At 51.6% G+C, this 22,752-nt stretch overlaps 1 protein-coding gene across 1 annotated transcript in view; it reads right to left on the bottom strand.

The window, feature by feature from the left end:
* Positions 1-22,752, bottom strand: part of GSG1L (GSG1 like) — a 182,518-nt gene that overhangs the window by 38,953 nt on the left and 120,813 nt on the right. Inside the window, exon 3 of the mRNA XM_045542854.1 lies at positions 22,426-22,578. Within this exon, the coding sequence (XP_045398810.1) occupies positions 22,426-22,578 (153 nt within the window). The remainder of the gene's footprint in view (positions 1-22,425; positions 22,579-22,752) is intronic.

The following is a 22,752-nucleotide window of genomic DNA, read 5'->3' on the forward strand; positions in this document are numbered from 1 at the left end:
GAGGCAGAATAGATGAATGCGGGGACAAGCTCCCAATCCACAAGGGACCCTTCTGCTTTCGGATGCCCTTGCTTTCCCGAGAGCTTGTCCCCTGCCAGGTACCATCTCTCTGACCCGCACAGCAGGCCTATTGGGTGTGCACTGCACAGGTGAGAACCAAAGTGGGCTGAGGCGAGGTCGGCTGCCTGGCAGGCCTTGATGAACCCAGGGGCACAGTGCATGTCTCATCGTGGCCCGACCTTCATTCATTCATTCCGCATGCAGCTCTTGAGCCCCCAGTAGGAGCCTGGCGCTGTGCTAAGGACTGGAATGAAGGACCAGGGACAGTGTCTGCTGGGAGCTCCCACGCTAGTGGAGGAGACAGACACAGGCAGGAAATAACCGTCAAGGGGCCGGAGAGTTGGAGATGGCGGTACAGGGGTGTCCTCTGCCCGGGGAGTCAGAAGGCTTCCCGGAGGCGGGATGTTTCAGCCGCACCTGAGGATGACGAGGGGTTAACCAGGTCAGAGCTGCCCAAAGCACGGGACACCCCCTTCTGGGACGTGCAAGCTTATTTTAGAGCAGGATTTCTAAACCTCAGCACCGCTGACATTTGAGGACAGAGAAGCTTTTGTTGTGGGGCCCTGTCCTGGGCATTGCAGGACGTCTAGCAGCATCCCTGGCCGCTATTCACGCGATGCCAGGAATATCCACACCCCCTGCACACACACCCCAGTCTCCAAACCTTGGCCAAATGTCCTTGGGGAGGGCAGTGAGGGGGCAAAATCGCCCCCTTGGTTGAGAACACTGGTTTAGACACTCCACAAACATTTTTACAATGGTAATTTTTTTTTTTTTTTTTACAGTTCTTTTCTATTTATTGCAAGTGATACCGGCTTTTCATTTCCGGTAGTAAGCTGAAGTTTCCTTTCTGAATAAATATAAGCTGCGAAAAAAGTGAGTGATTTAGAGAAAAATGCTAAGTGAGCCGTGCACGTGTGGCAGGTGGATGCAGCAATAGTGGTGGTGGGGGGGGATGCAGACAGGTAAAAGGTGAGAAATGCCACGTCCGGCGGGGAGGGGGCAGGTCCCACCTGCACGTGGGGGTGCGCTCTAAACGTGCTGCACACGCGTGACAGGCCCGGGAATCCCTCAGGGAGATGCCACCTGGGTGTGCACATGCTTTCTTTCGGAAGTTCAAGGCCAGCTTTCCTCCAGCCTGGCAACAGATTCTGTCTCTTTGGTCGGGCACCGTAGAAAGGGTTTGGCTCCACTTTGGGGGAAAGATGAGGATCTTTGGACACTAGCATGCTCTTTGAGGCAAGATGCTCACACCAGGAAAGGCGTGGAGGGACCTGAAATCAGTGCAGGGGTGGGCGGTGGCCTGGACAAGCCTGGCTCCTTTTCCTTCTGGGGACACTGGGCAGAGTCCCCCTCTCTGGGGTGTCTTTTTTCTTTCTCTCTTTCTGCCTCTTTCCATCTCTGTTTCCCTCATCCCCTCTATCTTGCTGTTGTCTTTCCCTCTCTTTGTTCTCTCTCCCTCTCTCTCTTTCCCTCCTTCCTTCCTCAGAATGTCGAGTTAAATTCGCCCAGGTTACAAGCAGGAATATTCGCTGAATTCAGGCATCCACGGTAAGCCTCCTCCTCTCCTCCCATTTTGCCCACCAGGGCCCCTGACCTGCACAGGGACACCTGGGACAGGTTGGGGACTGCAATTTCAGGTCCCACCTCGACCCTGCCAGCACAATCTTTCCTGAGCAGCCTGGAGAACCTTCCTCCCAGCGCTCCCCCTCCAGCCTCTGGTCGCATTCGCTGAAATGCTCATCCTACTCTTCTGGCCAGTTAGGGTTTAAGTCCTCTGAGCTTCCGCACCTCCCTGCAGCAACGCTGCTGCCGCGACGCCATCCGATCAGTCTCACTGCCCAGGAACTAATGGAGCTGCCTGCGCCCAAGAAAATGAAGGGATAGCCTTACCACAAAGCCTCCCAAAAGGCAAAAAGGGCAGCCCCTCTTCCCTCAGGCTCTTTATACTTTATAAAGCATTCAACCATCTCCTGTCCTATGTAATCCTTGCCTTACCCCAGGAAGGCTAGGTTTGGTTACACCCTATTAGACAAATGAGAGAATGAAGCTCAGAGAGGTGGAGCAGCCCACCCACGGTAACACAGCATGGCTGAAAAAGCACATTTGAGTCCAGGTCTGCCCAACTGCCAGTCCAGATGCTCTGCCATTCCATCACCATCACGACCTCTTCTATTCATTCGTTCATTCATTCAACAAATATTTATTAAGCACTTATTGCATGCCAGGCCCTCTTCGTGGCTCAGGAGATAAAGGCGTCTATAAGACAAACAAGGTCCCTGCCGCCCTCCTGAAGCTGACATTCTTATGAAGGAAGATAGGAAATAAACACACAAATTCAAACACTCAGAGTTTAATAGATGCTCTGGAGGAAAAGAAGGGGAGGTGGAAGAGAGCGACGGGGTCAGTGAGTTTAGCCAAGGACGTCGGGGCGGGCCTCCCTGGGAAGGTAACAGTTGAGCTGAAACCTGAAAAATGTGAGGACCTCTGGGGAGAGAGGCCCAGGCAGAGCGAATGGGGAGGCGGGAAGGAACACGCTGTCTTTGCAGGGTCAGACCCAGGGCCAGAGGAGGTGGGGAGGCTGCAGATCGGGTGGGAGCGGGGCCCCTCGAGGAGCCACGGGAGGGCTTGAGGGTGTGCGAGGGGTGGGAGTGACTCTGCCAGCCTGACCTCAGAGTGTCCCGCAGGCCCTGGTCTTCCTCTGACCTCTGGCCCCAGGGCCACAGAGGGGCCCAGACGCCAGTGGACGGCAGGCCCTGCTAGGCCCACCTCTGTCCTGGGAGCCCCTCTGAGCATGGGAGACGAAGGCTCAGGCGAGGGACAGAGGCAGGTGAGGGGAGGTCCCAGAGCGAGGGGTGGCTCTGAGCCAGCCTTGGCTGGGCAGCCTGCAGCTCGGGCTCACCCAGGCTCAGCCCGGCCCTGAACCAGGCCTGGCCGGGCAGCGGAGGTACAGGGGGCCCCCCCTCCCAGAAGTGGGGTCTGCAGGGGTCACACAGTGGCCGCTCCGTGGTCTCTGTCCCGGTGGGTCTCAGCCCTGGGCCTCTCTAGCCCCTGTAATACCACACGGGCACATGCGGCTTGGCTTTACCCAGCGGGGGGAGAACGAGAGGACAGCAGCCCCTCCTTCCCGACAAGGTGTTCTCTGTTCTCCGGCAGGACCCCGCCAGCCGGCCACCTTCCAGGGACAAACACTGGGTAAACACAAGCTCCCACATTGTCTCAGAGTGGCCATCAGGGACTTTCCAATCCTGGGAAAAGCACATGGAAAATGTTGTTTGTGAGAATTTTCCCAGCGTGGAGAATTTCCATCCGGGCAAGTGTCCTCTGAGGGGCTCTTGCCGCCCCCCCCCCCCCCCAGCCATCTGCAGCGGCAGAACAGCCGTCTGGAGGGAGGGGCCGGGGACCGAGGGACGACAGCAGCCCAGGGAGACGACAGCAGCTCTTCATTGTGAAGCCAGGACAGGACGCCAGGCCCAGGCAGGGACCAAGGAAGTCACGGGCACGGAGGACCCTCAGAGGGGCTGGTGGGGGTGTCAGCTCTCTGGGAGGGGGGGCCAGAATTTGGCAACGACTGTCAAACTGAAAATGTACTTTCCGCTCAACCCAGCAATTCCACCACTGGGAATCTGCCCTCAGACATATCTGCAAGTGTGGGCAAAGATGTATGGACAAGGGTTTTCACTGCAGCAGAGGACTGAAAATACCCTAAAAGTCTACCAACTGGGAACTAATAGATTAAGCTACAGCAGTGGAAACCTACATGTCCACCCCTGACCTCAACTTCTGCCCCCTTCCCCACTCTGGCCTCCTTGTTCTCCCTTGAATATCACAGGCATATTCCTGCCTCAGGGCTTTTGCACCTGCTGTTCCTGCTGCTTGAGCCCTTCTTGCCCCGGATATCCACATGTGTTGTTAGTTATCACTGTCTCAGGTCGGATTCCAGTCCTCTCCACAAGGGTGGCTGTGGCAATTTGAAGGCCGTATTGCCTGGGCTTGAGAAATGCCAGTATATATTCATCCACTCTGGGGGGTGGCCAGAGACCCTCAAGCTGAGAGGAGCCGGTGGCCTAGGGGGTCTCAACTACCTAAGAGGTGACCTAGCCTGAGTGGATGGGTCACACACCATTCAGCTTTCTAGTTACAGGGCACCATCTGCCCAGCCTGCCAAACTGCCATTTATTAAGGCACGGCGAACCAATTCTCATGTTCGCCTTCGTGTAGTCCCTTCCGGCTAACTGCAATATCAGTAGGCTACGGCAGAGGGGACAGGATGTATGTGATTACATAAGATTGTGACGCCTCTCTGGCAACGGGACTCTCCTTCCCTTGATGGCTTGATGAAATAAGCAGTCACATTGGGGCTCCACACAGCAAGGGGCTGAAGGTGACCTCCTCAGGGTGGTCTCCAGCCTACCACAGGAAACTGAAGCCCTGAAAGGAACTACAAGGAACCGAAATCCCCCAGCAACCATTTGAGCTTGAGGTGGACCCTTCCCCAGGGGGGCTCCCGGGGAGAAACCAGCTCCGGCTGACACTTTGACTGCAGCCCTGCAAAGACCCACCCAGGCCAGACCAGGACCCCCAACCCACAGAACTGAGCTAATACATGTGTGCTGTTTGAAGTTGCTGAGTTTACACAACCACAGATAACAGGCACACAGGTAAACATCTGGAAAATACAGCTGTGAGCCCTGAGCCAGGCCCGCCTAGGGCAGGCAAGATAGCCATGGGCTCAGCTCAGCTGGCTGGGGGGGCTGGGCTGGTTGCTCTCCTCCTGGGGGGACCCCCGCATTCACGGCCCAGCCCAGGCCACACATAGGGTCTTGACACCTAACTACCCTACCGAGATTAGTCCCCTCAATCCCCGAACCCCAGCCTGGCTGCAGCCAGTTTCTCTTTGCCAGCACCTACACCCTGGCTACACATACAGACACACACAGCACACAGAATACCACAGAGCCTTGGAAACAGAACAAGGTGTTACAGGTTCAAATCCCCACTCCAGCGTGTGTGTTTATGTTCTATATCTGTGGGCTTAAAATAAACCTGTGTTCTCTAGGGTCTTTTGAGCGGTGAAGGGTAACAGAGTTCTACATATTCTTAATAATTTGAGCTTATTGATTGTATTGTTTAAATCTTTAGTGGTTCAGCTGAATTTTTTCTGTTTCTCTGTCAGTTTCTGAGATGTGTGTATGTGTGTGCTAAAAATCTCTATCATTTTGATTTAGCTATTTACTTTTGAGGTTCTGTCACTTTTTGCTTGTTATAATTTAAAGCTTATGTTGTTAGATAAATATATGCTTATGATGAATAATTTTTTTCTTGCTTTATTACTCTTTTTACCCATCTATAATTTATTTATTTGTCCCTTATAACTTTTTGGTCTTAAATTCTATTCAATCAGATAACAAAACTTTAACCCAGCTTTCTTTTGTTCAGTTTTCCAGCCATATCTTTTTTCCATTCTTTTCTCTTCTACCCTTCTATGTCTTTTAAAGTGTGCTTCTTGTATGGTTGGATCTGGTTGCTTTTATTTCTATAGCCCAAGAGCTCTGAATTATAATTGGTGAATTTAACCCGGTTACATTTATTGTGATTTGAATTTATTTCTACCAACTCCAGCACTTACTAATTGTGCCACTGAAAGAGGCACAGTCCGGCAAGGCAACAGGGGGACCCAAACGCAGAGGCCTGAGTCAGCTCAGGGAAATATTATAATTTAGAGGTGACAGCCAAAAGCAAGCCCAGGCTCCTCATATTGGGGCAGGAGAAATAGCGTCAACGGCCCAGGGAATTCCTGTGGCCCTGGCTCAGCTCCTCTCAGCTACGCTGCACCGAAGACCCGCAGTACTTTGTGGCTAAGCCTATCCCAGCTGTATTAGGATTCAGTGTCACAAGTGGTGGCAACACTGCGCAAACTGGATTTAAAAGTGGAGGAAATATTAAAAAACTCATGTAACTGAAAGGTCCCTGGATCATCTGGTATTAGGTAAAGCATGATCCAGGTGCTCAGATGGTGAGGTCAGGAATCTCTCTCAAATACTTCTTTCCTCTGTGTTGGCTTCATTCTCAGGTAGGCTCCCCCCACGGTGAAACCATCCGCTCCAAGCTTACACTCTTTCATCTGAGAAAAGCATTTCTGTTGTTCCAGCAGTTGCTACAAACATCCTAGAACTGAACCTCACTGCCCTGGTTTGTATCACATGCTCATGCCTGGACCATCCGTTGTGGCCAGGGTGATGGAACACTTTGATTGGCCAGGCCATGGGGCCACTTCTGTAGTGGGTGGGGTGTGGCCCAAAGGAAAATCACGGTGTTCTAGGAGCTGAAGAAGGGGAAAAGGATGCTAGAAAGAAAAAAACCACAGACAAAACCACTACAAACATTGCAACACAGAGATAGTCAGAGGCTGGATGCAACACGGCCCTTCACTACCTCCCTCCTAAGACTGCCACGGCCCTGTAGTTCTTAGCAAAATCCCGCAAAGCCAAGGTCATCGACTGGATTTAATCTTCTCAAAGGCAGCTGCCCTCCCCTCTGCCGACCTGCAGCCACCACCAAGAAAAGCGTTGTGAGATGAAATTACAGACTGACCTTTAGAAAGGTATGGCTCTGCCTCAGATCAGAAAGCTCAGCCCCTAGGACCACGAGACAACCAAAACCTAGGAATGAGACCAAGAAGTCTCTGACACAGCAAAATGGAGGTCACAAAGCCCTCCTGTGAACCCTCAGGAGAGCTGTGAACCTCAACCTACAGAGCTGAAGGTGAAACCCTGCTCTCCTGGGCTCACCAGGAAGGAGCCCAGACTATGTGACTGGGCCACCTCTAACACCACAATCACACCCAGTCACTCATTCATCTGACATTCACAGAGGCCCCACCAAGCCCCACTGGGCTTCAGAGACACGGAGATGAACAGAACGTGGTCCCTGCCATGAGGCTCAGGGTTTGATTCAGGATTGGGAGACAGGTTTGTTTGGTCTCCTTTAGATTTGGGGCCAGCTATGATGTCTGGTGCCTGGCATCAAGGTGGCACCAGCTCCACCCTTTCTTCTGTGAGCCAGCCCGACCCACCCCTCCTGGTCACGCTGAGCTCCAGGCCAGTATCTCCTGGGACCCTTCTTACTTTCCTCCACCTCAATCCCGCTGTGCTCAGGCGTGCCAGGCTCTGACCCTTTGCCATCCACTCCTGGCCTGGGCCTTGGAACGTGTTTTCCTGAATTGACTGAGAATCACCCACAGGCTCCTTTGGCTTTATACTCTCCTGGTCACCTTGGGAAGAGTCCTTTGCCCCAGCATCACCCAAGGTCCAATCCCTGGCTGTTCTGATCACGTGACTGGGAGCCCTACAGGCCTTCTCAGCCCCTAGGGGATTGAGACAACTGCCACAAGGTGGGGAGTGGAGGTGGAAGTGGCCACACTAGATAAACGTCAATACCTCTCTCCTCTCTCTCTCTGTATCTCTTTCTCTTTCCCTCCCTCCCTCTACCTCTATCTCCATCTCCGTTTCTGCTTTAATCACTAGCAGTAAATTCATTTAGTCTCTTTTTCTTTCTCTCTCTAGTTCTGCCTTCCTGTGTCTCTATTTTTCTCCTCTGTTTTTCTCTGTATGTCTCTCCCTGCCTCTCTCTCTGTCTCTCTATCTCTGTCTCTGTCTCTGTCCTCTCCCATACAGACACATCCTTCCCTCTCTGCATCTGATCTGGTCCACGTCCCCCACCCCCAGTACATGAGCTACATGTGCTGTCACCGTAACACCAAATCATGACACACCATGAAGGTCTCGGAGCTGCCACGATATCACCAATTCTGTTCTGGTCATCACCCTGAGAGCCAACCACACACCAAGCTCTGTGCTGAGCTCTTTACACGTGCTCACTCCTTAGAGCCCCACAGTCTACCCCACAGTGGAGGCAGAGAAAAAGAAGAGTCCTCAAAACCCCCTGGTAGGTATGACTGTCATCCCATTTTGGAGATGGGTAACTGAGGCTCAGGGAAGATGGAGAACTTGACCAAAGGCACACGCTGGTGGTGAGGCCAGGACCAACACCTGGGCAATGAAGCGTCCCACCTTCACTTTTCCAGGCCTACAGTGGAGCATGTAGAGAATGCCCAGCCCCTCCCCAAGAATGAGTTCAGGCTGATGGATACGGCCCACGCCAACCCCCTCCATTCCCCACCAGTGGCCCATCCTGGCCCAGGGGCAGAGGAGAGAGCGGCCTATTTGAAGGGGCAGATTCACATGTCTCTCCCTGTACCACCACCTCCCACCACACACAGCACCACGGGCTAGAGTAGGGAAGGTTTCTGTTACACTCATTCCTTCAGCAGCCTTTACGGAGGCCAACTCTGTGCCTGGTACGAGGGATACAGGAATGACCAAGACAGACCAAGTCCTGCCCTAAAGCTCACACTCTAGCTCACACCTACTCAGATCAATGGACAAGCTCGTGTGAGAGCAGGCAAGTGATGTGGTGTTCACACTGCATGGCTCTAGACCCAGCTCTCCCACTCACAGCTGTGTGACTTTAGGCATGTTACTTAACCTCTCTGGACCTCCTCCTCCTCTCTAAAATGGAGTGAGATGCCTGAGGGTCTGGCCCCTTGGCAATGAGATGGGAACCCCTGGGAGGCAGAGGGTAGGCCCGGTCCCACCTGGATCAGTGGGCCCCACCCCACAGGCTATGCCAGGATTCCCCAGAGCCTGGCTCTCTTCATCCTGGGGAAGAGACTGGATTAGACTCTCTTCCGGAGGCTGAGCCTCCGGAACCTCAGCCTTTCCGTACAGTAGGGGTTGGCCTCAGTTTCCCCGCTTGGGTCCCTACCCAGCCCACTTCCCTGGGGCTGGATCCCACACCTGTACTGCCCTCTGCTGGACACCAAGAAGAGTGTACATATAGCAAGCACAACCAGAGGCTCTCCCGCGGCCCCGCCCACCGAGTTGATTTCTTCCCGAGGCCACGCCCCTCAGGACCAGACACTTCCTGGCCACGCCCCTCAGACCCAGCTTCCGGTTGGGGCGGTACCAGGGCCTCCCTCGCTTTCCCCAGACCACGCCCCTGAGTTCCCAGCATCCCTTGCTACACCCACCAAGTACCTTCTCCATTAGAGGTTTGCTTCCAATTTTTATTAAACTTGTTAAAATTCTTACCTCTTCCCACCTCCCCAGAGCCCAGTTTCTACCTGGCCCTGTGCCTGGGGCCAGGCTCATTTGTATGAAAGGCCCATGGCCTGCAAACTCCCCCAGTCCTTGCTTTTAGGAGCATGCAAAGGATGTGGCAGAATTTAAATTAAGAATGACCAGCCTCGGGTGGGAGGACAACAGGACACAGCCTGACCCCTCCCGTCCCACCTCCTGAAGACTCACTGGCTGCCCCCAGCTGACAGGTTCCGAGTTCTAGAATCTTCAGACCGCTTTGCAGGCCACCGACTTGCTTCTAACACTCCAGCTCATTCATTCAACTAACATTTATTATGCATCCTCTATATGCAAAGCACTAGGACACCACTGGGGATACAGCCGTAAATACAGCACGGCCATTCCCCGAGGGCTAACGAGGAGAATGACATAAACAGTGACGTAGAATCAATTATTACAAATGCTAAAATAGAAATAGATACAGCCACCATCTAAAATTGGCAGCCCATGGGCCAAATCCAACCTGCAGATGTTGGCAAAAGCTGTAAAAAAAAAAGTGAGGAGTTTTAGGGCCAACATTTAAAAATCTGGAGGATTTCCATGAAAAGATGGGGGTTTTGGCTTCTCCTGTAAAAATCAGAAACTCCTGGCAACACTAGATCCACATTTTCTCTCTGGCGACCCTTGGCCGGAGCTGGCCCACTTAGGGCCTGCGGCTGCCAACCCCACAGCCCCATGGTGGCCATCCACTGTCCGTCCACTGCCCTTTGCTGTGGCTCCTGCAATATCCCCAGCTCACTCCCTCACCCACGTTCCCTCCAGCTGCTGAAGGCATCTGAGCTTCAACCCCTGAGAGTTGAAGGGGCCTGAAGGAGAGAAGAGGTCAGTGTTCCCGGGCATAGGGAAGCCCTCCAAGAGGAGGTGAGCTTGGAGCTGGGCAGGGAAGGCCCAGCACACTATCACCAGGAGGCCGGAGGGGAGGAGGAGGAAGGCAGGGGCAGTGCGGCAGCCAGAGGCGGGACTCGGGGCCTCCCGGTCCTGCCAGAGCTGGGGGTCTCCTGACAGAAGATGGTCCCAGTTCCCCTTCTGCCCTAGACCTGCCCCGGACAGATGAGAATAAGGCCACAGGCGAGTGTAGGCCACAGAGGCACAGGGGACATAAAAAGCAGGGTCCTCAAGGTCCTAGGAGTGGGGAGGGGGTTTTGAGAAGCATCAGTGACCCTCCCTCCTACGATTAACTTTGGTATCAGGCTGGTACACAGTAGGTGCTCAGTAAATGCTGGCTTCTTTGCTGCTGTTTTCTCCCTTGCTTCCCCTTCCTGCCCTTCCTTCTCTCCCTCTCTCTCTCTCTCTGTCTCCATCTGTCTCTCTGTCCCTGTCCCTCTGCCCCAGTGGCTCTGTTCATCCTCCTCTGCCTCCCATCTCATGCTCCATCTCCTTCCTCACTGGGGCCTTCCCCTCTCCTCTCCTCCCTGCCCCTCCCTCCCAGCCCTGCAGAGACCCAGACGTGATGATAATGCATTTCCCACGGGGGGGCCCACCTGCAGCCTCTCATACCCAGAATGCACCTGCTGTCCCCCCCCTCCAGTGTTCTTGACCTCAGAGGACATCTCCCCCATTTCCCCATCACAGCCACAACCTGGGCATCCATGTCCTCAGTGACACCCACCCCTGCCCTCCAGTTCATGGATCATCGAGTCCTGCCAATTCTACTTCTCTCCATTCCATCCACATTCCTCGGTTCCCTCTGCCACTATCTCCTCGTGGCCAGACACCTGCAGTCACCTCCCAGCTGGGATCCCTAATCTGTGCCAGAAAGAACAGTCTTTCTAACACTCACCCTGACTTTGTCACTCCTTCGCTCAAAGCCCTCAGTGGTTCCCCGTTACACTCCCACCCCGGGTGAGGCCCCCATGTCCTAGCCTGGCACCGGAGGCCAGCCACGATCTGACCCCACTTTCCACTTCCCCATCCTGACTCTGCATCCGGCCACTCGAGGGGAGCCACCTTCCCGAACATTCCCTGCTGAAAACTCAGAGTTGTCATGACTTGGGAGGGATGGCTACGGGCATCTATGGGATCAAGGCCAGGGCTGCCGCTGAGCAGCCTGCAGTGCACAGGACACCAGGGAAGGCGCTGGCCCAAGACATCAGCAGTGCCAAGGTCGAGAGAGCCTGGTCTGGGGAATCAGGAGCTCAGAAAATAAACGAATGAATATATAAGTTCTTTTAGCCATTCAACAAACATTTATTGAGTGCCTGCCATGTTCTAGGCACTGTGGGGAAAGCGGTGAGTGTGCATAAGAAACACAAAGCAGGAGAGAACGGAAGGTGGTGGGAGAGCAAGGCCTGAGCACCCGGGGATGTGACAGGGAGACAGTGGGGGAGAGGTGGAGGGCTTAGCTGGGCAGGGACAAGCTCTGAGGGTGTGAGGAACAGCAATGAGGGAGCCTGGGTGGTAGGAGGCGAAGTCAAGGGAAAAGGCAAGGGCCACATTTTGTTGTCATGGTAAGGAGTTTGGATTTTATTCTACAAATGGAACATTTGATAAATACCAACTAGAAATGACAGAAACAGACTTTCTGATAAATCCTTAAAATGGTCAAATTTGGGCTTAGGAAAGACTTCTACATATTTTTACCTCTCTAAAGGGGCTGGAAGTTTGTTACCACACAGAGAGCTGTACATTCGATGAATATCGACTTTAAGGCTGTCGTTAGCACACAAATGGATCATGGTGTAAAGGGCTACACCTGGGTAATATTCTGAGGTGCTAATTTATGTTTTCTGCCTTTCCCCCTACATTTTCCCACTTTTCTTTCCTTTCATTCAGCAAGTAGCAGGTTCTGGACTTCCTGCCCCAGAGATTATGCCCGGATCTCTGTGGCGGGGAGGGAAAGAGTAGTTGTCTTCTAACTCTCAGGACAAAAAGACACTGGGTTTTCCTTGGCTGAGGCAGAGGGGAGAGCTGAGGATCTGGGGTGATGTTTTGTTGGCTGGTACAGGGATTTAAAACATTTTGAATTAAAAGTTAAACATAGAGTGACCATGTAATCCAGTAATTCCTCTCCTAGGTTCTGACCCAAAAGAAATGAAAACATACGTCCACACAAACACTTGTACGTGAATGTTCATAGTAGCACTATTCATAAAAGGGAAAGGGTAGAAACAACCCAGGTGTCTGTCAGCTGATGAATGCATAAAGAAAATGTGCTACAGCCACACAATGGAATATTATTCAGCCATGAAAAGGAATGAAATACTGATATAAGCTACAATGTGCATGAACCTTGAAAATATTATATTAGGCGAAAGAAGCCATTTATACAAGACCATATATCATATAATCCCATTTATATAAAATGTCTAGGATAGGCACATACATCTACGGAATAGAAAATAGATCAGTGCTTGCTTAAGCCTAGAGCGGTTGGTGGAAAAGGAGGGACTGCTAGTGGGTATGGGGTTCATTTTGGGGATGATGTATTAATGTTTTGAGATTATTAGGTTATGGCAATGGTTACTAAAAATCACTGAATTATTAATATATACTTTAAACATGATATGTAAATTATAGCTCAATAAAGTTATTTAAAAACATTTTGAAGTAAAAATCAGATTTTTTTTCCCACAAAACCCCAGACTTTGGCTTTCCTTGAATGCCACGCACATTTCTCTCTGGCAGCAATGGGCCGCTGATGGGGCGTGGGCTCCCAGGTTTGACACAGCCCCACATTCTCTCTTGTGTTATATCTAGGCAGCTGCATAAATTTATGTCACCTTTGTGATCCCTGTGGGCATTAGACATGAGACCCCCCAATCTGGAGTGATGAGACCACAGGTACTGAAGGTCCCAGCCCCATTCTTCCATCTCACGTCTGGCCCTAGCAGCAAAGAGTCCTGAGGACCAGAAGCGACCGTGTGGACAGGGCCGTAGATGCTTAGTGGTAACCTACATGGACCAGTCTAGTAGCAAAACACATGAGCTTTAAAGCCAGCATTGCCACTGACCAGCTCTGGGCCTCGCTTCTCTCAACTACAAAATGCAGACAAGAGCACCTGCCATCATAGGTCACAAGAAATGTGCCTTGCACACAGTAGGTGCTCAACAAATGTGAGCTATTGACTCCATGACTCCTTGTTTGCAGTTTCAAATTCCCAGCAGTTCTAAAATGCAAAAGCTTTTTCATAACTCATTTGACCACAAGACCAAGGACCATTTGGCCTGAACTCCTTTAGGACATAAGTGTGACTGAGTGGATGTGAGGCTGTTATCTACTGTCTTTGTTTATCCCCCCACTGTGCATATTCATGTGTTTGGCTGCAGAAATGTGAGTGTGTTTGATTACAGGGTTCTTCCCTGGCCCCTGCTGGGTGTTATGTCATAGATGGTCTATGTATTATGCTACCTTCTAAAATCTGCAAAGTTCTGAATTCTGGAACGCTTTTGGCCTGAAGGGTTTCAGATCGGGGACTGTGACCTGCTTGATGAAGATGATAATGAGAAAAACCAAACCACTTCCCCTCTTAGCCTAACATTGCATAAGACCATAAAATTGTGGCACAGGCCTGGGCAAAGCCAGGAGTTAGAAACCCCCCAAAATTCTGAAGATAAATCTTCTACTGGCCCAGGGGGGTGGGAGCTTAGAGTTAAAATTAAGGACCTCTCCAGAAACGAAAGAGCTGTAGCATTGCTTGCACACCTAGGTCCAGAAGATGAGAATAGCACTGGCCACATGGGTTTTAGAGGACTGAGTTTGAAGAGTCTCAGCGTCGGCCACCATCTCATGGGCAGAGGGGCAAAGCTGCAGCCTCCAAAATTCACAGGGACTCCCCACCAGGGCCCAGGCCAAGTGGACCCAGCTCTCCTGCAAATACTAAAGGCATTTGCCCCAGATCAGGGAAGACTGTCCAGGCCCCTCCCTCCTTCAAACGTTATCAATGGCTCCAGTCTGCCCAAACAAAACACAGCTGGGAGCAGGTGACAGCTCAGCTGCAGATACTCAGCTGCAGATACTGCTCCTGTCTGCCCAGCCAGACCCCCTGTTGTACAATAAAGAATTTAACTGGCCCTTGTCTCTGATTCCTGGGAGGGACATTCTAAATCCTTGGAATTTCCTGAATAATAGGAGTGTCTTTGTTATTCATGAGCTGGATCCCATCGGAATTTATGGCAGTGAGATGAGATGACTCTGGATGGGGGTGGTGGGCACCAGAAGGACCAGCCATAGGATTAAAGAGCAGAGGCTTCTGGCCAGGCTGAGCTCCAGGATGGAAGGGCGGCTGGAGACTGAGGTCACCGGCATGGCCAGGGATCCAGTCAATCATGCCTCTGCCATAAAACCTCAATACAAACTCTGGACACTGAGGCACAGGGGAGCTTCCTGGCGACAGAGGGTGACGTTCCCTGATTCCACGAGGAGAGGGCACAGGGGCTCTGTGATTGGACCTTCCTGGACTGATTACAGTCTTATAATAAAACTATAATCCTAAGTATAGCCATTTCTGTGTGTTGTTCTGGTGAATTATCAAGCCTGAGGATGGGGATCCTGAATTTGTAGCCAGTTGGCCAGAAGTGAGGGTGGCCTGGGGACCCCCTGAACTTACGGCTGGCATCTGAAGTGGGGACAGTCTTGCTGGGGACCATGCACTTAAACCTGTGGAGTCAGATGCTGCCTCTGGGCAGTCGCATTACAGACACCAGCTGGTGTCAGGACACGCCCTCTGTCTTGACTGGACTCTGCAGCAGACGTCTCAGACCCCCACCCACACCCCCTTGGCCCTTGCCAGGGGTCACCTGCAGTTTGGGCTGGGAAGATCCCATGCATGTTGGTGGTTTCTGTCCTTAAACACTTGCTTTCTTAGGTTGGGAAGGCTGGAGACTGTGGGGAATTAATGCCTCAGGAGCAACCCTAAACTAACAGCAGATGAGAGCTGGGAAATACACAACACTGCTTGCTCAGCCCTTGAGTGAGCAGGTCAGAGGTGTGTTCTACAAGTGGGACTGAGCCCAGTGGGCCACAGTTGTCACCTCCTCATCAAGACTCCCTCTGTTGGCATTCCTCCCTTCCAGGTCTCCTTCTCCGCCCTCCCACACTTCCTGGATCACTTCCCAGATAAACTACTCGCACCCCTATCTTCGTCTTCAGATCTGCTTTGCAGGAACTCAGATTAAGAACTCAGCCATTTCTGGGCCTCTGAGTCCTTCAACCCCACCACTGACCCTCTGATAATCTCCCAATTTGACAACACATGTGGACTTGTAGTCAGCCAGTTTGTTTGGGCAACCACTTGTCCATCGTTGCGTAATAATCCTGCCTGGTCTGTGACTAAGCCCACACCATGGGCATGCCTGGCCTCAATCAGAGTAGTTCATCTCTGGCATGATGACTGGTTCAGAAAGAAGTTATGAACCTAGTTGGTCCAATCACAGCCCTTCTTGGAGAAAACTCCAGGCAGGAGCTATTGGAAAGGAGCTCTCGCTACCTCTGGAATCTTACGTGAGCCTGAAGCTGCCTATGACCATCCTTCTCTCCACGTGGACAGAGCCAGACTGAGAATGATGCTGACACGGAAGAAGGCAGAGTTGAGAGATACGGATAGATCCCTGATTATACAGTCTCCTGGAGACAGCTATGCCTGAAACCTACCACTGTACCTTTCAATTACTCAGTCGATAGATTTCCAGCACAGCCCCCTTTTATTCTTTCAGCTAATTGGATTCTCATCACTTGCAACCAAAAGAATCCTTAATAATACGTAAATACTCATTTCTCTGATTTAGACCCTCTGCATTTTTAGACACAAAAATACTTACCCTCTAAGTTCTGGGCAAGAGACTCAGTCTGCCAGGGCGGGGGGACTGAACAGAGCGGGGTATGGTGGAGGATTCTTTCAGCACAGACTACGGTGGCAGAGGTGGCTAGTGAAATTAGGGTCCTAAAATAATTTGTGGCAGTTGATTGTAAGAAGCATAAACTCAGTGAAACCACAAATCACTGCAACAAGAACGGGCTCCAGGAAAAAGGCAAAGGATGAAGGGAGGGGTGGAACGGGCAGGAGCCTTGCTTGGGGGAAGGAACCGGGGCAGAACACAGAACTCAGACCTGGGCTTCCTGGCAGCCGATGGAAAGGCAAACCTGATGAGCCACAGGCTCACGTTCGCTCCCAAAAGGCAGCGCAGGCCAGGTGGCCAGGCAAGCGGCTCTGCAAACGTGCTTTTCCGGGTGGCCACATGCTTCCTGGGTCCCGGGGCTGGTGATGACCCAGGGGAGTAGCACTCCGCCTGCTCACAACCTAGTTCTCGAGCATGTGGGCGTTGGCAGTGCAGCTGGGTCTGTGTGCTTTGTCCCTTGGGCCCCAGGGCCTCCAGGTTCCCAAACCCGTCACTGTTGCTGACTTCTCCACGAAGCAGATCATTTCCAGACATGGACGGGTTTTTCTTGGTGCTGGTACATTTTTACTAAAAGCCCACAATTAGCTGGACCATGCAGGAATTTTCTAAATGACTTTTTTTTTTTTTTTCCTAAGTAGATCAGCCTCGTGTTTCGGAGGAGCTGGAGAAGAACAGAAATCTGCCAGCCTGCTCTCACAGCCCTTCCGGGATCTGGGACCCTCTCACCTGGGGATGAGCAGGTGATGGGGCCCTGTCTCCTCCTGCACCTCTCAGCTGCAGTCACAAGACAGGGACTGGGGGACACAGGCGCCTGGTCTGGAATTAGTCTTGCTCAGTCCCGAGAGTCTGAGAAAAGCCGCGGCCCAGTTCAGGACCCGTTATGACTTTCTTGGGCCTGTTCCTCCGTAAAACATACATTAAAAATTACCTTTTATGACTGTAATGGTATAAAGACTAACGCAATTCAGTCCAGATTCATTCTTATATCTTCATTATTATTATATTCATTATTTTCTCCTGATTTTAAAAGAAGTCAAAGTTAAACATTTCGTGGGTCCCTAGAGGTACCCTGAGCTCAGAGCCCTGCACCTGCTGGAGCGGGCAGCTGTGGGCCAGTGGGAATAATCATAACGGTGGCTCATGCCTGCAATCCCAGCACTTTGGGAGGCCAGGGCAGGAGCATGATTTGAGGCCAGGAATTTTATACCAGCATGGGCAACATAGTAAGACCCTATCTCTACAAAAAAAATTTCAAAAGAAAATTAGCCAGGCATGGTGATGCACCAGTAGTCCCAAGCTACTCAGGAGGCTGAGGCAGGAGGATTGTTTGAGCCCAGGAGTTGGAGGCTGCAGTGAGCTATGATCACAATATTGCACTCCAGCCTCAGCAACAGAGCAAGACCCTGTCTCTAAAAAAATAAAATAAAATAACAAAATAACCTGAAGTCCCAGGTGCTAAGCCCTGCTCAGAGCACTTCAACATGGCAAACTCTAGAGTTCAACAACGTACTAGCTAAGTGACTACAGGCAAGTCGGTTTTCTCATCCATAGAATGGACATAATGTTAGTCCCTCCCTCACAGGGACACTAGGAGGAGTAAAGATAGTAACACATGTGGCAGGCTTACCCTGGGGCCAGTGCATGGTAGCATCTATTAAAGAAAAAATTATTCGGACACTTTAGCTAAAGACAGGAAGACCTAATTCAAGAGGGACCACTGAAATGGGGGTTTTGCAGTAGGGGAGAGAGATCGGGCTCAACTCCGAACACAAGGACATGTAGGGCTTTATAGCCAAGGAGCAGGGTGGGCATCCGTGGATGGAAAATTACTAGGAGGACACACGAGGGGTAAGGGGGATTATGGCTAAACCGACTTGACAGGGTTCTGCTGAAGGAAGGCTAAGGTGTGATAACATAATCGAGGGTGAGGGAGGAGGAATCTGGTCACATAGCAAGGGTGTGGAATTTTCAATAAACTCATCAGCAGGGTTCTTGCTAAAACTGGACTAAGTGAGCCAAGGATGGAGCCCAAGGTCGGGCCTGGTCAGAGAGAGGACTCAGAGGAGCCGGATTCAAAGTGGATCAAAAGAGAGAGGCTTTGTCACATTTCAGTCCACATTGGCTATTACGGTAAGTCATAATCAGTTAATTATAATAATTAATTTTAATACAGTGGTCCCTCTGTATCTATAGGGTACTGGTTCCAGGACCTTCCATGGATATCAAAATCTATGGATGCTCAAGTCTTCAATATCTGCAGTCCCCCACCCCCAGGCCATGAACTGGTACGGTCCGTGGCCTGTTAGGAACCAGGCTGCAGCAGGAGGTGAGCGTCAGGTGAGCCAGCGAGGCTTCATCTGTGTTTACAGCCGCTCCCCATGGCTCACGTCACCGCCTGAGCTCTGCCTCCTGTCAGATCAGCAGTGGTATTAGATTCTCATAGGAGCAAACCCTACTGTAAACTGCACACGTGAGGGATCTAGGTTGTGGCTCCTTATGAGAATCTAATGCCTGATGATCTGAGGTGGAGCTGAGGTGGTGATGCTAGCGCTGGGGAGCAGCTGCAAATACAGATTATCATTAGCAGAGAGGTTTGACTGCACAATAACTGCAGTGCACTTGAATCATCCCGAAATCATCCCCACCCTCTGTCCGTGGAATAACTGTTTTCCATAAAACCAATCCCTGGTGCCAAAAAGGTCGGGGACCACTGCTTTATACGAAGTGGTGCAGCATTTGTATATAACCCATGCACATCCTCGCCTATACTTTAAATCATCTCTAGATTACTTAAAATGCCTAACACAATGTAAATGCTAGGTAAACAGGTGTTATTCTGGATTGTTTTAAAATTTGTATTATTTTTGGTTGAATTCATGGCTGTGGAACTCTCGGGTAGGGAGGGCCGACTGACCGTCACTGTTTGAGTAGGGCCTGCCCCAAACTCTGCTTTCTCCTCTACGCCAGATGGCACTGCCCTGGGGCTGAGCTGGTCCAGCAGACGTCAGAAACCAGCCTCTCCCCAGGCGGACGTGGTTGCTGGTCTGTGCCCACCGCTGCCTGCCAACTCCTTCCTAGACGCTGCAGCACTGCCCCGCCCACAGGAGCAAACCAGAGCCACGCCGCCTCCGCCAAGCCCCTCGCCACCCTTGCCCGTTTCTCGAGGGGCTCCCTAACAACCAGCCTCCCATTTCTTCCTGGCCAGGCAGGGCTCTTTCCACGGCAGCCTTCAAGTTTATCTCCCCGGATCCTGTCTCTCTCCTGTTTACCTCCTCCTGGGCGTGAATACAAAATCCTTTCTCTCCACCACTTGCTACTTTGGTCTTATTCCATCATCTAGCTGCTACATACTTCTCGGTTACTGTTTTCTGAGAACTTAAAAAGTCTTCTTCCTCCCAACTGGTCACTCCCGCAGTGTGACACTGTGAAAAAAGTACTGGGCTTTGAAGCTAACCGGAGGGGCTTTAATCCCAGCTACATAATTGACCAGCTGTGTGCTCTTGGGCAAGTTAATTAACCTCCCTGATCCCTGGATTGTTTATCTGCTGGAATTACGGAGACAATCTTATTTGCTTTAGTGGTGGGATTCCACTGGGAGGAAAGCTGGGGTTTTTGGAGGGATATAAACTTTGATAAGACCTTGGAGGTAGAGGAAAGAGCCCCCCACCTCCCGCCCCAAAAGGAGCCTGCCTGCAGAATTAGAGGTGGCTGCCTTGGGCCGGCAACCGACTTTCGTTGTGTAACTGGAGCAGGCTGGTGGAGAGGAAGGGCTGCATGCCTGGGACAGTAGAGGGGACTCTCTGATGCTTGGTGGAAGGAAAGAAAAGGAGGGGAGCTGAAGCCACTGACAAAGGACAGAAGCCCTGATGCCCCACGGCATGGTTACGCCCAGTCTGTCCGAAACAGACAGGTCATCTCCTCTCCGGCTCTTTTCCTGCCTTCCCCATCTGGTGGGACCACAGTTCATCCCATCCCACGCCAAAGGACAGCCAAGGCGTCACCCTGATCTGGGGCTCTCTGGCCATCTGGACGCATGTTTCCAGCTGCGTAAAGTAAAATATGTAGGATTACAGAGGAAACTGATGACACGAAATACAATTAGCAAACTATTCAAACACACTGTTGTCTAGGAATTTATGTGCTGTTTCATTAATATATCAAACGACATTCAGTAGAAGCTCTAAGAAGCACACTGTTAGAAGAGAGCATTCCGAGACCCCTGCAAAAACGTTCGTGTGACACGAAAAGGATGGGTAACTATCAGTGAGTATGTCACAGGTCTTGCCCCCACTACCGCGATTTGTTTAAGGAAATGCTACATGACAGTTTTGAGTCAGAGAAATGAAGACGTTATTGTCCCCCATCCAGGCTCACGGACCTCCTGAATTCTGTGGACTCTGAGCTAGGAACCCTTGACCTTGACTCTCTTTTTTCTTCAACCACCTAGTTCCCCCACCCCCCTAACCAGCCCCCAAGGCTTGCTATTTTTACCTCCTGTCCCCATCCCCACCAATACTCTCCTGGGGCCTCGTCATTTCCGGCATCCCCTCTGGCTGGTCTCCTCACCGGCACTCTTGCTCCATGCCGTCTGTGCCCCACCCAGAGAGATCATCCCAAAGTGCAAACCTGACCATGTCACCCCTGTGCTCCAGATCCCTCGGTGACTCCCTATTGCCTGCATGGTAAAATCTAAAGACCTCTGTGAAGCACCAAGACCCACCAAGCTCTCCAGCCTCGTCTCTCCACACTCCCGCTCTCCCCACTCTCTGCCTTCCCACTCTTCTGAGCCACGTGACGTTCCCAGAACACACCACCTCCCCCAGCCTTTGCCCATGCTGTGCCCTCCAACTGGAATGCCCTCCCCACGTTGTCCACCAAGCAAACTCTCACTCGTTTTCCAAGTCTCAGCTCCCCACGCTCCCCCTCTCCCATCTCCACTCCCTGGGCAAATGTGGGTGCCCCCCTGCAGGGCTCGCCCCACACCATAGAGGTCAACATGCCTCTCCACAAGGTCACAAACTTCATGAGGGTGAGGACTGAGCCTTTTTCCCTTGGCTCTCCCAAGCCTAGTACAGCACCTGGTTCCCAGCAGGCCTTCAATGAACTTCGGTTGAGTAAACAAATAAAAGGTGAAAAAAAAAATAATAATAAACAGGCTGTCAGTCCTGCATAGCCAGGAATGGGGTAAGTGGGCGCCAAGTTTGACATTGTGTGTGTCATGACGACTGTTCTACTTTTCTTCTTTACGATGATGGTGAGATTTCCCACACTGTGAGAATGACAAGTCAGCATGTTTTGATCTGTGGCGCGTGCTATAATCTCCTCCACACTCTCTATTCTTTGAGGGGGTCCCCCTGTTATACGTACATAGCACATTTAGGGAGCGATTATTTTCCTTACCCAAAGCCTCATCGTTTTGGTTTCATTAAGTAGAGAGTTCCTCCAATGCGTGAAGAATAGGATTAGATTTGTAGAAATTCAATTTACATTTGGCTTTTTAGGAACGAATGTCTTACACGTCCAAGCCACTGCTTTCTGTGTCAGGCTTCCTGAAGTTCTAGTTTATGGGCTTCCTTTATTCCTTTCTGGCGCACTCCCCGCTTAACCCCTTACGACCTGAGTCTCTTGAAATGACTCTGGGCACCTGGTCACCTGATCCCGTAGCTTTATCTTAGAGTCCTCAGTCCCACCTGTCTGCATCATGTGATGCTGTTGGCCATCCCATTCTTCCTAAAATCCTCAAGACCCTTGGCTCTGTGGTCTCTGCCCACCCCCAACTTGCCCTTGAACTTCTGGATGCGTTTGATCATTCAACGTCCTACCTGGAATCTCCCTGTGGTTGTCTCAAAGGCAAATGAGCTCAAGCAGAGTAGTGACGTGCCTGTCCTCCACCCCAAACGGGCTCCTCATTAATGTCCCCATGAAAGGCACCACCGTCAGCCCACTCTGTGCAACCACTGCCCTCTCCCGCACCCCACAAATCCAGTGCATCAGAGACCACATGGCGTGTATCTCCTAAAGACATCTCAAGTTAATCCGCCTCTCTCTCTCACATGTGTTACACTCCTTGAGGGCTGGAACTGGCTGCTTTTATTCATCACTATAACCCCGGTGCTTGGCACAGTGCCCGGCATGCGACAGTCGAATGAGTGAATAGTGAGGAGACATTTCTACAAATGCTAAAACCGAGGCTCAGAGAAGTGATTCACCCAAAGTCTCCCCACTGGTTCAACCTGGACTCATCCCAAGGGGGGCTCCAGTTCTCCCCTCTGTTCTCAGCACCTGAGTTAGGTGTGCCCTTGGGCTGCTGGCCTGAGGCCCACGGCCTTACCTGAGAGCACCGTGAAGACGGCCGCGAAGGCGTTGAGCTTGAGTCCGTCGATGACATTGCTGGAATGGAAGAGCTCGAGACACATGAGGCTGAAGCCGACCACCAGCAGGAGGATATACAGCACCTCGGAGACCACCGACAGCCACAGAACCCCTGTCCAACAGAGGAGGCAGAAAGGCCGTGAAACAAGGGGCCCACCCGGCAGACTCTCCCTGTGTCCATTCCACCCCACGCAAGTCCCATCCCGTCAGCAGGGACCGGCTCAGGAGCCCAAGCCTAAGTCAGTCAGAGCGTGGCATTCTCTGGATGGTTGTTATTGGGGAAAAA

The sequence above is a fragment of the Lemur catta genome, chromosome 2, assembly GCF_020740605.2.
Source record: "Lemur catta isolate mLemCat1 chromosome 2, mLemCat1.pri, whole genome shotgun sequence".
NCBI lineage: Eukaryota > Metazoa > Chordata > Mammalia > Primates > Lemuridae > Lemur > Lemur catta.